Source organism: Bidens hawaiensis, unplaced genomic scaffold, assembly GCF_021521415.1.
Source record: "Bidens hawaiensis isolate Kalapana, Puna unplaced genomic scaffold, B.hawaiensis_p1.1 tig00015453_1, whole genome shotgun sequence".
Lineage (NCBI taxonomy): Eukaryota > Viridiplantae > Streptophyta > Magnoliopsida > Asterales > Asteraceae > Bidens > Bidens hawaiensis.
Genome location: NW_027492383.1, coordinates 205374 through 220832, shown reverse-complemented (window position 1 = coordinate 220832; position 15459 = coordinate 205374). Strand labels below are relative to the sequence as shown.

General features: G+C 37.9%; 1 protein-coding gene across 1 annotated transcript; it reads left to right on the top strand.

The window, feature by feature from the left end:
* The first annotated feature begins 8001 nt into the window (after positions 1-8001).
* On the top strand, positions 8002-9676 carry LOC143549274 (uncharacterized). Its single transcript, XM_077040208.1, has 3 exons — positions 8002-8238; positions 8709-9022; positions 9535-9676. Exons 1-3 carry the CDS (start codon positions 8002-8004, stop codon positions 9674-9676), a joined length of 693 nt encoding a protein of 230 aa, XP_076896323.1.
* The last annotated feature ends 5783 nt before the right edge of the window (positions 9677-15459 follow it).

The following is a 15459-nucleotide window of genomic DNA, read 5'->3' as shown; positions in this document are numbered from 1 at the left end:
CCCTCCAACGGGTCAGTCAATAAATTCACAGGTGCTTCTTTCTTAACAGAAATTCTGGCCCGCCTAAATATGTCAAAGAGCACATCCCTCACCAGATCGTCTCGGTATTTGAGCCCGGGTAGCTCTTTACAATGTACCGCGTGCTCCCCATATGAGTCTAAACACGCCTTATGACAAACAAGACATATCTCATCAACCGGGAATAGAGGAATCATGAGGCGATACTTAAAGATAGTACGATACTCCACTGGAGATATATGCTGGCCTAACTCATCTATAGGGATAGCAAGAAGAAAATCTTGAGCATGCGGTGCTCATAGACACTCAAAAATGGCTTTTTGTCTACTTTGTCATGTCAATGTGTGACTCCATGTCGTGAACAATTATACTAAAAAGAGTACTCACCAATGCATGTTAGACTTTAGTGGGGGCGGTCTCTTTGTTAGCGAAACTATTAAGATCGATGATTGGAATCATATCACGAAAACAAGACAAAACACAAGAATAATCATAATCCATCCCACATATACCACTGTCTCACAAAATGTGATATTGTATTTAATTTTAGTATTATATTTTTTCCATGTTTATTGTTATAATATTAATTGTTGTTTAATAAAAAAAATAGCTTGTATAATTCATTACTCGTAAGGCCCTACGAGCCTTTTTTTTCTTTCAGCTTGTTGAGGTATTTAAATCCTCTTAAACAACCCTAAAAGTAACGTTGATGGAGTTCTGATATAACAATGTCAAATTCAGTTTTTTAAACATAAAAAAAATAAAAATTAGTAAAACAGTGCCAAATTGATCTTATTTGTCTGTTTTGTATAAATTAATTAGTTTGCGTCAGATTAAACCACTGACATTTTACATCATACGCACCTAACACACGAGGTCAACTATGGCTTGGATAAAACTATGATCAATCCTTTCTAGACAAATATGCAAGTTGTTGGGTTTGCTTGATGCGCTAAACATGACAGTTACAAGTGGCATTAAAAATAAAAACATTGCATTTGACCGGTTGCAACAGGATGGCCAAACACGGATTCGGTCCGATTTTTGTCGAAAATTGTTGAAGAATTCATGATTTGAGCATTGGTCAAACACCACGGTATGAATCAAGTTACATACATATGTTGTATTTCGTGTTATCTTTCGTTTGGATATGTATACCATATATGAATTACAATTTCCCTAAACTACAAAAAAATATCTTTATTAATGTTATTAATATATTTTAATAATCTTGTGACCCATTGGTTTGTGAGTTCTTTGGTTCACCGTCATCCTCTATGCATGGAGGACTCATCACTCCGACAAATGCCACATGCATGACGGTGGTAACACTTGTCTCACACACCTGCATGGTTGATACTTGTCATGCATGCATAATGCATTTACTTATTGGTGAAGCATGTTGGCGACACTCTTCATGCATGCATATTATGACAACTTATCGACACTTGGCTCACATCTGACAAAAATATTAAGGCGGCATGCGAGGATGCGAGCGTGCACCACATCATCCCTAGTCTGGCGCTGGGGCGCATCAGATGCTCTACACCCAATCTAACACAATTGAATGTGTCTTATCATACCTAAATATAATCTAGTGAGCCCTTCTCCTTATAAGACACTCACAGATTTATCATTTGACCAATGTGAGACAAACTCATTTGCCTATTTCATCATTGTTCCAGTTCTCAAACATATTTTGAGTATGAATGTTGCATTAATGTTTACTCTTTGAACACGTTAATAATTAATTTATAAGTAAAAAAATATCAATAAATATTATTTTGCCCATATATTTCCGAACATTTTTTTAGTACTAGCACTACAAAAATTCAAAGCTTTAGCAGCAACAATTTTCGCCGCTATCCCCGTTGTCGTAGCTAATGGTATTAGCGGCGAGATGTCTTTCTATTACTTTGTGGCTAGTACCTTGTCGATACTGTCCAAACTGCCGCCGCTACTATGCAAATCGTCACAGCTAGTACCTATGCCGGAATTTTCACCGGAAATTTTTTTAGATGAGGATTTCCAGATTTTCTTAAAAACATAATCACGATTAACCAATTTGTGTTAGGATATGTGAAGGCTTAGAGATCTTGGGCTCGGTTTTGGCCCATGTTAGGTTACTTGGGCCCAAGCTTAAAACCCTAATCAATCCTTTATATAAACCAATATGATGTAATTGTAATACTTGCATCTCAATCAATGATATAACCTAGTTGCAGCCCGTGATGTAGGTCCCCCCCTGGGACCGAACCACTTAAAATTCTTGTGTCGTTTATCGTTTATTTTCTGTTTACTGCGTGTATAATCATGTGTGCTTGTTTGTGTGTTGTTCGGCTGCGCCGCTTTGTTCCTAACAAGTGGTATCAGAGCATAGGCTCGTTTAACACACTTTGCACGGGTTACGATTTCACATGTGGTTTGTATTACCCTTCAAAGATCGAAGTTTGCTATATTGGATTTGGGTGTTTCCAGCTGCGACAGCCAACTGAATCGCCTTATCTTGTTTACAGAATTGCAAATCGGTTAGGTTTAGATTTGTCGGCGGCTTTGTCGACAAAAGAAACCTTGGAGCCGTGAAATTAGGTCCGAAGAAGAAGGCCCTGTGATGATCACGTTTGGGGTTTTTGCCGGATGTCGTGCTCGTTAATCGACTGTGGTAGTGAAACTCTTCGTATACTTCGCCGGAAATCGAGACCTGTTGTTGGCGGTTTGTTTTGCGGGTGTTGTGTTCGTGATTAGTCTTTGGGTTTAAGCCGACAGAATGAGGATCGGTCATTGACGTTTGTTGCCGGGTGCGTAATTAAGGTTGGTGGCCGGTGAGGTTTTGGTTGCTTGGTCAAGGTTGACCGGCGTTTCTTCGTGGCCGGTATTATTAAAAATCTGTAAAGGAAATTGTAGCCATATTATTGTCTTGGGGAACGTGCTTCCAAAAAGATAACGACTTCTGTGAATCTTGTGGGCTTTCATAGTTTCATGATAAACAAAAAAAAAAGGTGGTCTTTATGTCCTTTTGTTTTATTTGACAATATATGAAAGGCTTTTTTGTTTGATCAAGATAAGAATAGTACCGGGTTAAACTTTACGAGGCTGTCGATCAGAGCTTGGTTAAAACTCTTTGGATTCGTTGGGTGAGGTTAGAGTTTGTGTTTCAAGTTCGCGGTTTGACTATTTATTATCAACCATGATTTTTTTTAAACTGTGTTTTGTGAAGATCGGTTTAGTTCGGGTTTGGATTTGTCTACAAGAGATATTCCGAGGTAACTATTTTCAGTTTATTTATAGTTACTTGATTTATCGGTTATTGTAGGAACACATCAGTGTAATTTGACAGTGTTCGGTACAACAGCCGTCAAGTTCAGGCTCGTGCCATTGCTGTGTCTGTTCACTGGTTCCGATTTTGTTCTCGTTTGTCATTGTTATAACTGAAGACGGGATGGTTATGATCGGAATGTTAGATGGTTTTGGATTTTGGTTGATTGGTTTGTCATGGTAACTTGGATGTGGTACTAGTGATGGATAAACCTGGAGAAAATGGAACTAGTGGGTGCGCTGGTGACGACATAAGTGAAAAAAAAATAGTGGCAAGTCATGTGATTTATTGCTCGGTTGGATGATCTTTCAGTTAGGGTTTGCGTTAACTGGTCGTGTGTACGGTCATAGAACCCTTGGTACCACTTGCTTTCCGTTGAAAGCTCGACTGCTGTTATAACCGTTTGCCTATTAACTGGTTTGGAACTGTGAAGCTACTCTTGTTCGGTGGTGATCAATGGTTTGACATTTGAGGGGGATCTTTTGTACTGGTACTAGGTGAAGTTTTCGCTAGGGAAGTACGAGTGGAGATTCGACTCATGAATGTTGTTTTGGTATTGGTTGGGATAACAGAGACAGTGGGAGCTGGGCATAGTTTGACTTCGTTGTGCTGCATGAAGGTGTGGGACATTCTTCAGAGTCGATGTCCATAAATGGTAAATTCTGCTTCTAAGAATGTGTCGGTGGTGATGCATTGGGGCTCAGTGGAAGGCATTGAAGACTCTTGGGTTCGAGATTCTGTTTTGCTTCATTTTCTTATTACCTACTTCAATGAAGCATCGGTGAATCTGTTATTTAAGACTTTTCTGGAGTTGTAAAAGTTTTGGCTCGCTACATCAGGTAGAGCTAAGCGAGTTCATATTGCAAGCATGAATCCCAGAGCCACAAGGATGTCAGCTTGAGCGTATTCAGAGGTTTAAACTTTGACGGGGATTTGATAACAACGGGAGCACGAGAGTGTTCAAGTACAGTTACACAGTGACGTTGGGGGTTTGAGACTAGAATTCTGAATGGAAATTCTCTCCTTGGTGCTTGCTCTATTAGGAGAGTTTCTTTCTTCTGGAAGTCTCTGGAGCCGGTTGTGTGAGTAAGTAGGTGCCGGTTGAGATTAAAGATGAGTCATTGACAGATTTTGCCTAACTAGGTCTGTGATGGCCGTATTGGAGCTGGGGCGCTTCAATGGGCCTTTCAGGTGATGCAAAGGCCGGTCGCTGCAACTAGGTAGATTGGATTGTTGAAATATTAGTCTATTCATGGGGAACTAAAGACTTGAAGAACTTCTGTTGTCGAAGTTTTAGCTTGTTCTTGGAACTTGAGGGTTGGTGGATTTCTGTTATTAAAGATTATTGAAGTTACTGGATACATGGTTTGTTTGGAAGGTTGTTGCGGTTGTGCAAAGCCTTCAAGTGGGAGATTATTAGGATATGTAAAGGCTTAGAGATCTTGTGCTCGGTTTTGGCCCATGTTAGGTTTCTTGGGCCCAAGCTTAAAACCCTAATCTATTCTCTATATAAACCAATATGATGTAATTGTAATCTTTACACCTCAATCAATGATATAACCTAGTTGCAGCCTGTGGATGTAGGTCCCTCGCTGGGATTGAACCACGTAAAATTCTTGTGTCATTTATCGTTTATTTTCTGTTTACCGCGTGTATAATCGTGTGTGCTTGTTTGTGTGTTGTTCCGCTGCGCCGCTTTGTTCCTAACAATTTGAACGAGAGTTTGAACTTGAAATTGAAACAAAAACCACTAATCAAATTCTCATTAAATCGATCTAAAATTATACAAATTTCTACAAAGAAATCGGTCTAAAAACTATAAATGATCTGTACAATATACATGTGATGTGTTCTAAAATATATATATTAATATATAAATATTTCTTACACTTTTAAATACTTTTGGGCTTGATTCTTTTGAAATATTATTCTTAGTTGACTCGTAAATGATTTATATTTGAATTTTATAGGTTTTAGGAGAATGAGCTAAAGCGTCTTAAACATTTTGATCAAACAGTGTTTTGCTCAAATATTTAAAATGGTGGACTTCCAGTGAAAGAAATCTTAATGCCACAATCCCAATTTGAAGCATAAAATAAATTATGGAAAGTCTGAATGAAGAATATTTAAAATGGTGGCCTCAAGTTTTCAAATCAGAAATACGTAACCCAGTGGTTTAATAAAATTTATCATGTCATCTCTTATTGGACTTCAAATAAGAACGCAAAGAAATAAGCTAGACTTGGGCCGATGACTGTGTAGAAAAATAAAGGAAAAGATCATGTTATAAATGGAAGAGGTCTTGTACAAAAAAACAGTTTGACTTAGGATAATCAACAGTTTTTGGTTAATCTGGTTAAGAATTAGATTATTTACATAGTCAATGTTATGATTTTTAATGCTAACTTGAGTGTAATAAGCAAATTAGAATGAAAGTCAAACGGATAATAGAAAGCCAGACTAAGAAAGTCAAAAATCTGTTATCTTTAATTTTTGAGGGAAAACGTTCAGCGAGGGTTAAAATTACATGTATTAAACGATCACAAGGTAGCAAAATGCAAGAGTCTTATTGTCTTTTCACATGAAAACTAACTTTGGGTTCACAACAAGATTCTAATTACAAAATAATGCACACCACAGGGGTGATACTTGCAAAACGTCCATCATAGGGTCGATTTCTGAAAAATGATGTTAACCATAGGGGTGATTTTTGCACTTACCTCATATACTAAGGGTATGTTTGGTTGGAGGTAATGGAATGAAGGGGGAATTGAATGGGAGAATAAATGGAATGGACAAGGGAATGAAATGGATCATTATCATTCCTTTGTCTTGTTTGGTTAACATATAGGAATGAAATCAATTATTAATTTTTATTGTTTGTTATCCAAAAAAAATTGTAGAAATGAAATAAAAATAATAAAAACACTCATATCTCAAAATACTTTTTAACAAAAAAAAAACTACAATGGCGACGGTGGTAGCTCCGGCGACGAAATTGATGGCGGCGGTGGCGATGGTGGCGGCGGCGTTGGTGTCGGCAGTTGGTGGTGGTGCCAATGGTAGTGGTGGTGGTTGTTGTTAGGTGGTAGCGTTGTTGAGAAAGTATGGTGAAGGAGGAATGAAATGAAAAAAAAGAAGGGGGTGGAAAGGAATGGTTTTGATGGAATAGGATTCCATGTGTAATGGATGATTCCATTTCATTGAGCAACCAAACACCACTTTTTCATTCCCACGTAATGAATTATTCCATTCCTACTGTCATTCCTGCATACCAAACACTACCTAACTTGTTGAACATTTTTTTCTTTCACATTTTGTCATTTATGAAACAATCTTATTTATTTTTTTATTTTGTCATTTATCAACCATCAATAGGTCGTTAAAGTCGGTGTACCGAGAATGCTACTATATTGACCAAAAAACGGTTTGTGTAATGGAACTAGACTTCAAATAATTAGTTTAGGTAAGTGTATCATCGAAGGAAAAATAATTTTTGGTACTAATATTCGGTTTGTGCAATGTCTTTAGACAAGAAACTTCTTTTTAAGTTTAAGAGAATATGATTTTTTAGGCCAATATTCTATATTGTTATTAGGATTGTGTATGTCGTTCTAGTTTGCTTTTTGTCGGTGTAGTACGTAGTCAGTACATTTATTATGTAAACTTTTGAGAAATGGGGACCCTATAAAAGGATCACTTTACCCATTTCTCCAAACAACTCCAAGAACTCATTCTCACACAACTCCAATAAATAAAGTTTTATCTCTATCTTCTTCACCTTCTTCTTCCTATATAGCAAATAAACCAAACACTCCAAGATCCGATATATAGGTTAACCACTAGTGATTTCCGCTAGCTAGTGGTCCAGATTGTCTCAAGAACTTTATTGTTAGATCCGTCATGGGACCTACAGATTTCCCGTTGCAATGCCTATTAACAACAAGTAGGGTTGCAAACGAGTCGAGCTGCTCGCGAGCTACTCGATATCTGCTCATTAAAAAGCTCGATTGAGCCGAGCTTAATCAAGCTAGAGCCTAAAAGTAAGCTCGTTTAATATATGAGCCAAAACCCGAACTTCACTCATCGAGCTCGAGCCGGCTCGCGAGCCTAAACGAGCATGTCATTTACATAATTTTTTAAAATATATATTTAACAGTTATTAGTTAATATATATATAATGTTATTAAAAAATAAATAAAAATGATTAAATAATATATATTATTTTGTACATAAAATTAAATAGAAAAAATATATAAAAATAATTATAATTATATAAAAAATAATTGATATATAGTAAACGAGACGAGCCCGAACCGAGCTTGAAAATCTACTCACAAGCCGAGCTCGAGCTTTGAAAATAAAGTTCGAAACGAGCCGAGCTCAAACTCAAACTCAAACTCAAACTCTGTACAAGTTAAATGATTCGATCTCGAGCCTAGTCGAATTTGAGCTTGGCTCGTTTGCACCCCTAACAAAAAGCCAGGGACACAACACCATCAAGAGTTGACTTATTATATTTATATAAAAGGAACAAAAATAAGTTATGGGCTTTGGTGGGTTAAATTTGAAATGGGGGTAGCAAAGTGTATTTTTAATGATTCCCACCTCTTTCTTGTATATTACTAAACTTTGTTTTGTGGACGGAACCCTAATCTAGTCTAATGATGAAGAGCGTGGTGGTGAAGCTGCACCGCCATATCCGTGAGAACAACGTGGATGAGATCGGCAAGATGTATGAGTCGACGGTGATAAGCCTGCCTTGGGAGGACGTTGCTGAGTACGTGGACAACGATGACTATATCTTCTGCTTGCTGTACCGAGAGATGTGGTATCGCCAACTCTCATCTCCAACTCTTAAGCACAGGATTGGTTCGTGGTGTAACTACTGCAATCTCTTTCAGGTTTGTTTGTTGGTATTTAGTTTTAGTGACTACAAGTGTTCGATTGTGCCTTTTATGTTTGAATTAATCGGTTATTAATGGTCGATGATCGGTTAATGAACCTCTAAACCCAAACTTTTAACGCATACTAATTTTTGTTGATCTTTCTTAAAAGTTTTACTTATAATCAAAACCACGAACATTATAAGCAATTAGGTTATACACATTAGTCCCAAAATATAGATAAAAGATTACTCATGAGCTCAGTTTTAAGTTTTAACAAGTGAAGAGCTAACTGTCAAAGCCAATGTATAAGAGAATAAATGCAATTTGAAGTCATTGTCATTCAAAACGAATTAATGTATGTTACTAATGGAATGAAATATCCAAGATCAAGAATACAATGATCAAAGAAAGTTGGATAGATGTCATGTTACAGGAGCTGCATTCCAGTATATGACGATACTGTTTTTTTTTTGTTTTTTTTGCAGGCTTGGAATGTGTATGATGTAGTCAACCTTTTGGAAGGATTGATGGAAAACTCTAAGATTCTAGAGCAGGCAAAAGATGGGGGGCTGCAACTATTGACAGCAGCAGAAGAAGGGAGTGGTAGCGCGTTGAAGGTCATGGGCTACTTCAGCATGGTTGGCTTGTTAAGAGTCCATTGTTTGTTGGGAAGTTATGAAATCAGACTCAACTGCCTACGTCCTATCGACATAAGTCAGCAAGGCTTTTACACCAGTCTTATTGCCACTCACATCACAACCATCTTTCATTATGGTTTTGCTAATCTTATGTTGGGGAGGTACACTTTTATTTATTGCATAGTTATCAAATACGCTAAGCGCACTCAAGGCACATATGCCTCGCTTGGGGCCTAGGCGCAAAAAAAGCGAGGGCCTGAAGAATAAAAAGCGCACTAAAATAAAAATACATATAATGCATATGAAAGATAATGTTATTCTTCAAATAAAATAAACAAAGCTATTATATGACATTTAATATAATCTAATTAGTACCAAAAGTTATAAAATAGTCGACATTCAAATGTAATTCCAAACTGGAATAACAAAATGTATCAATATAATGCCTTTGACCTCTCCTAGATCCAAGTTTCAATAGCACTCGTTGCGTTTCTTTTGCTAGGCTTTTATCTTCACATGTTCTTGTTATAGACATTGCCGAAGCGCTCACCTAGGAACTAGAAGCGCATTTATTGAGCATCGCCTGAAAAATAGGCCTAGGCGAAAGAAACGGGGGTTTTTAATAACTATGATTTATGTATTTAAACTGAGAGCATAATCAATGCGTATGCAGGTATGTAGACGCCATATGCGAAGTCAACAACATATTTGTCTACATTTTCAAGCAGCCTCAACCGGAATCACCACAAATACTAAACAAGATTGAACAGATTGTATGCTCTGCTAGCAATCTGCCTCCTACTAAATCCTCATGAACTCCAACTTATTGATGAAAATGTCTACTCTCAACTAATGGGAAAATATGGTGATAAAATGCAAAGATGTGATGATGCTACCCTTAATCGGGAGCTTTTGTCATATGCATGGCCCGCATTTAGCACACCCTTTGCACCAAACTCTGGTGACCCACGTGAATATATTCTTGACCTGGTGCGAATCTTTTGCGCAAATGAATTGGCAATACTGTTGGTTTTGCGAGTTTTTATTTTTATTTTTTTGTATATTGCTCAGGAATTGTATGATGAGGATGAGCTTGCAATTGCATATTCCATGTTTTTCGGACCCTTAGCTTCAAGCGATGTCAAGCCACTTGTAAATCACAACCAGGTACGAACCTTTTGCTCAAATATAATGAATTGGCATTAGTGTTGGTTTTGTGAGCTTTTTTATATATTGGTCAGGGAGTCAAATACGTTATATTATGTTTGGTTGATTTTGGTTTTATTTCCAAAGAAAATGGGTTAAATAACTGACATATTGATTTACTTTTTTTTTTTGCAGCTTGAGACAGTGATTGCTGATATGTTAAGATTAAAACTGAAATAATTTGGAGATTTATGACATACACGGCACGACATATACGATTATAGAGCATTGAAACTGACCTATAGTCTATATTTGTCCTTTTTATTAGGGTCTTGCTAGGGACACCGCCCCACCACCACCCTAAGCGCCGCGTATAGGCCTATACGTGGTGTTTTAGGGTACGATTTGACGTCCTAGCCTGGCCTGTCATAGGGTTGTCGGATCGTACGGGCTATACGCCGTGGCTTTTGTATATTTTTGAAGCTTGGCTCCCTCCCCTCCCTCTCTACCATTTCTTTTTTCCTTTATTTTTTTTTCTTAACCCTCACCCTCTTCATTCAACCAACACCAACAACCATGTATGTTTCCGGAGTCGGACGAGGAGATGCCGGACGGCGCTAACGGTCAGTCGGAGTTAAACCAGGTTTCGTTTTATCTTTATTTTTTACATGTTAGGACATAGTTGTAGATGTTAGGACAGAGATTTGGTGAATGGTTTATTTTAGAAATTTTTCTATGCACCGACCGTTTGATGGTAACCCTAGTTCGCCGTGCCTCGTAAACTTAAAATAGATTTCCCGTATTGTTACCGTTAGCGCTAAAATTTTTATTATATTATTACTATTAAAATATTAATATTATTATTAAGATATTGTTATGAAAATATTATTGTTAGTAAAATAAAATACTATTATTGTATCTATTAAAATAGTATTATTATTATTAAGATAATAATATTTAAATACTATTTAAATATAAATTATTATATTTTTATTATTATTAAAATATTATTAAAATAATTATAGTAAAATTATTAAAATATTAATTATTATTATTTTTATTCTAAACATATAATTATTAGTATTAAAGCATTTAGTTTCGGATTATTATTAGTACTAAAATATTATTATTATTAGGTACCTGATGTACGCCAGAGAGTCAGATGTCTGGGTTAGGCGGTGACGCAAGACTTTCAGAGGTACGTTTGTATAGCGTGTTGTATAATATAATATAATATAATATAATAATATTATTATATTATATTATGTTATATTTATGTTAGTGAGTTTTTCTAGAAAAACCAACCAGTGTTGTCTTATTATGATTTTTTTTCCTTTTTTTTATTTCTTTTCTTTTGTTATTATTAATGTTATTTATGATTATTATTAATATTAATAATATTTAATTATCAATCACATTATTATTGGAAATTCGATAAAGGACGTTTAGTAGCAGGACTTATTTGGGAAAATTGACAGTGCGAAACAAACTTTTAAATTATTGGCTGCTTTCGTTATGGGCATCTTCAATCAGTTACAGTGGCTTACTTGGGAAAACTGGCATTTCCAAACGAACTTTCAATTTCTTGGCTGCTTTCGTTATCGACATCTCAAATCTGGCTCTTCGATTTCTTCGAACTCCAACGGTCTTAACCGCCGATCACCACTGACAACCGTAGTTGTGTTCACTAGAACACATATCAGTCATCACTAAGCTTAAGCTTAGGCTTGTTATTAGTTTTATTTTTAGTCGGGGCTATTCTAAGTTGTTCATGTTACGTATATTAAAGAATTATCGGCTTTTATATATACGTATATATATGTAGTAGATGTGCGGTATAAGAATTCATTGCGTCGAGATAACCAACACCAGATCGAGATGCTATTTTGATGAGTTTGAATCTCTCGGATCCGCGGTATCCGCTAACGGCAGCGAGAACGAGAGCCCCTACTTTGGACAGATACGTGGAAATTCGGTCATTGCTCCAACATAACGAGCACCAGATTGAGATATTAGTTCGCACTTAGCTGAACCGGTTGACACGTATGCAGACGTGGGTTTAGGTTCAGTGCTGACCTAGATATTAACACGTATGTTTACAGCATTCGTTGACACGTTTGCATAATACACAATGAAAGCACAAACTCAAACAACAATCCATACAATAGCAATTGTCTTCGTTATTTTTCTCTTCTTCTTGTTTAACCGGTCGTTGAAGAGAATTGCTATTGTATGGATTGTTGTTTGAGTTTATGCTTTCATTGTGTATTATGCAAACGTGTTAATATCAGCGCCAGCACGGAGCCTAAATCCACGTCAGCATACGTGTCAACCGGTTCAGGTAGGTCCCGGCCAATATCTCAGTCTGGTGCTCGTTGAGCTGGAGCAATGACCGAATTTCCACTTATCTGTCCAAAGTATGGGCTCACGTTCTCGCTGCCGTTAACGTATGCTGCGGATCCGAGAGATTGAAACTCATCAAACTAGCGTCTCGATCTGGTGCTGGTTATCTCGACGCAATGAATTCTTATAACACACATCTACTATATATGTATACGTATATATAAAAGCCGATAATTCTTTAATATACGCAACATGACCAACTTAGAATACCCATAACTAAAAATAAAACTAATAACAAGCCTAAGTTTAAGCTTAGTGACGACTGATATGTGTTTGAGTGAACACAACTACGGTTGCCGGTGGTGGCCGAAGGTCAAGATCGTTGGAGTTTGAAGATATCAAAGAGGCGGATTTGAGGTGCCGATACCGAGAGCATCCAAGAAAGGGTTCGTTTGGCACCGTCAGTTTTTCCCAAGGTAATCACCGTAACTGATTCAAGATGTCCATAACGATAGCAACCAATAAATTGAAGGGTCGTTTTGCAATGTCAATTTTCCCAAATAAGGCTTGCTACCGAACACGCTTTTCCGAATTGTGAATAATAATATATTATTCATAATTAAAATAATATTAATAATAATTATTATAAATAACAAAAAAAAAAAGAAAAGAAAAAAACATAACAAGACAAGCGGGTGGGTTTTTCTAGAAAAGCTCCCCTATTGGCCGCGTATAGACCTTTCCGTGGTGTCGTTTTATGACTAAGACGCCGCGTATAGGCCTATACGTGGCGTCTTAGTTGGATTACAAACTGCCCTTCAAAATCTGGGCTAGGTTGTCAACTCGTACCTTAGACGCCACGTATAGGTCTATACGTGGCATCTTGATGTTGCTGAATTATTGGAGGCCGGCTTCCCTCCTTTCCTTTCTTTATTATAAATGTTGTTGTTGGACAATCTATTTCATCGTTCAACAAAAAACAACACAACATTTGTACTATATATACCCAGAATGTCTTGGTTTAACCATTTATGTCCAGAGGAGGACCCGGGTTACGCCGCTAACGATCAGCCTGGCACGTCGTGGTTACCCGACTTGAACCAGGTTTCGTTATATATTTATTTAGTATGAATTTGGTAGTTTTTTTTTACTAAAACATGCTGCATTACGTTTTGTTAGGAGTGTGTCGGGTATGATACCCAGCCGAACAGTTTTATGGTAACACTGGCTCGCCGGGCTTTCCAAACTTGAACCAGGTTTTGTTATACAGTCTTTTTGTAAATATACGGTTATCTTATTATTATTTTAATATTCTTATTTATTATTAAAATATTATATTTTATATTATTATTGGTATTATTATTAATTATTACCACTGGCACTGTTGTTTGAATTTCTAATTTATGTATGGTAGGAGTACTTCGTGTCGGATTACGGTAGACAGCTTTCGTACCCGTCATCTGTCGCCTGGTCGGATTACGGAGGTCAGGCTATGTCATCGTACCAGCCACCAGTAGCAAATGATCCGTTTTATGTAACCGAGTCTTCATCGCACCACGGGCGAAATGATTATGCCGGGCCAAACACAAATAACGAAGATGGGTACGATGACGACTACATACGCGAGGTGAAGGTTTCGTATAAAACAGATGCTGTAAGACACCGTGTGTTTTGTTTAAGTTAATATTATTTGTTTGTATGTTATTTAATAAACGGCTTAAGAATTAGCGTAAAACTGTTTCAGATTTTTGAGAGCCGTGAGGAGCTGGAGAAATGGGTAAAAGTTAGAGGACGAGAGCATGGGTTTGTTGTGGTCCAGCGGTCAAGGAAAAACGTTGTGGACCTTGCATGCAATCGTGGAGGCGAACCCAAAATAAAGGCGACGGTGAGACGTACCGGCAGCATCAAAAAATGCTGTCCGTTTAAGATCCTGGGCAGGTACGACTCGAGGGGTGCATGTTGGAGGGTTCAAGTGGTAAACGAGACTCACAACCACGATCTCGTTGAATTCGAGGAGGGGTGTGCGTCTTTTAGAAAAATGAACACCGACCAACTGGATATGGTTGAGAGTTTACACAGGGCCGGCGTGAAGCCGCAAGAAATCGAAGCAGCCCTCTGCGAAAAGTTTCCCGGTGTGCAACCTGTATTAAAAGATATATACAACCACACCGCCAAGATTAGGAGGGATGGGCTACTATGCGACACCCCTATGAAGGTAGTTCAAAACACTTGTAGTTTTATTGTGTACTTGTCGTGCTTGTAATATTTAGCAAAGTTGTATTTCATCCAATGCAGGCGCTGGAAAACTTTCTCGCAGGCAACTGTTTCACGTTCTATACCCGGGAGAGTGATACCGACGACAGGACGGATGAAATTTTCTTCTGTCATAGTAAGTCGCATAAGATGTGGCGTGCGTTCCCGAGGTGCTGATGGTTGACACGACGTACAACACCAACATGTACGACTGGCCGTTGGTTCAGTTTATCGATGTGACCTCGACATCACAGTCATTTTGTATCGCCGCTGCGTTTGTGATCAGGGAACTGCCGAGGAACTTCGGCTGGGCTCTGGAGAAACTTAAACAAATGCTCTACGAATGCATGGAGCCACGCGTGATCCTGACTGATGCGGACCAGGTCCTCATGAACGCATGCGACGCGGTCTTCCCTAATGGCACCAAAAATTTATGCAGGTGGCACATATCCGAGAATATAAGGAGAAAATTTAAGGGCCTATATAGCACGGAAATGGGGACGGACTTTGCGTACTGGTGGAAGGTTCTGTATCAGTCGCCGACGATTCAGGAGTACGACCACCGTCGCCTCAACATGGAGCGTCATTTGATACGGGACGATAGAGCCGGTGAGTCCTTCGTATCACGTGACAATTTTTAATAGCCTAAACATACGTGTTAATAACGTTTCCTATTATTTTTCAGAGGTCTGGCAATACATTCGCAAGAGCTGGCTGGATCCATACAAACACAAGTTTGTAGCCTGCTGGATCGACGAACGCCGAAACTACGGCGAAACTACGACGAACCGAGTTGAGAGCCAGCACGCAAATATGAAAAGGTACCTCAATGGAAGCAACAACTCGCTCGACACAA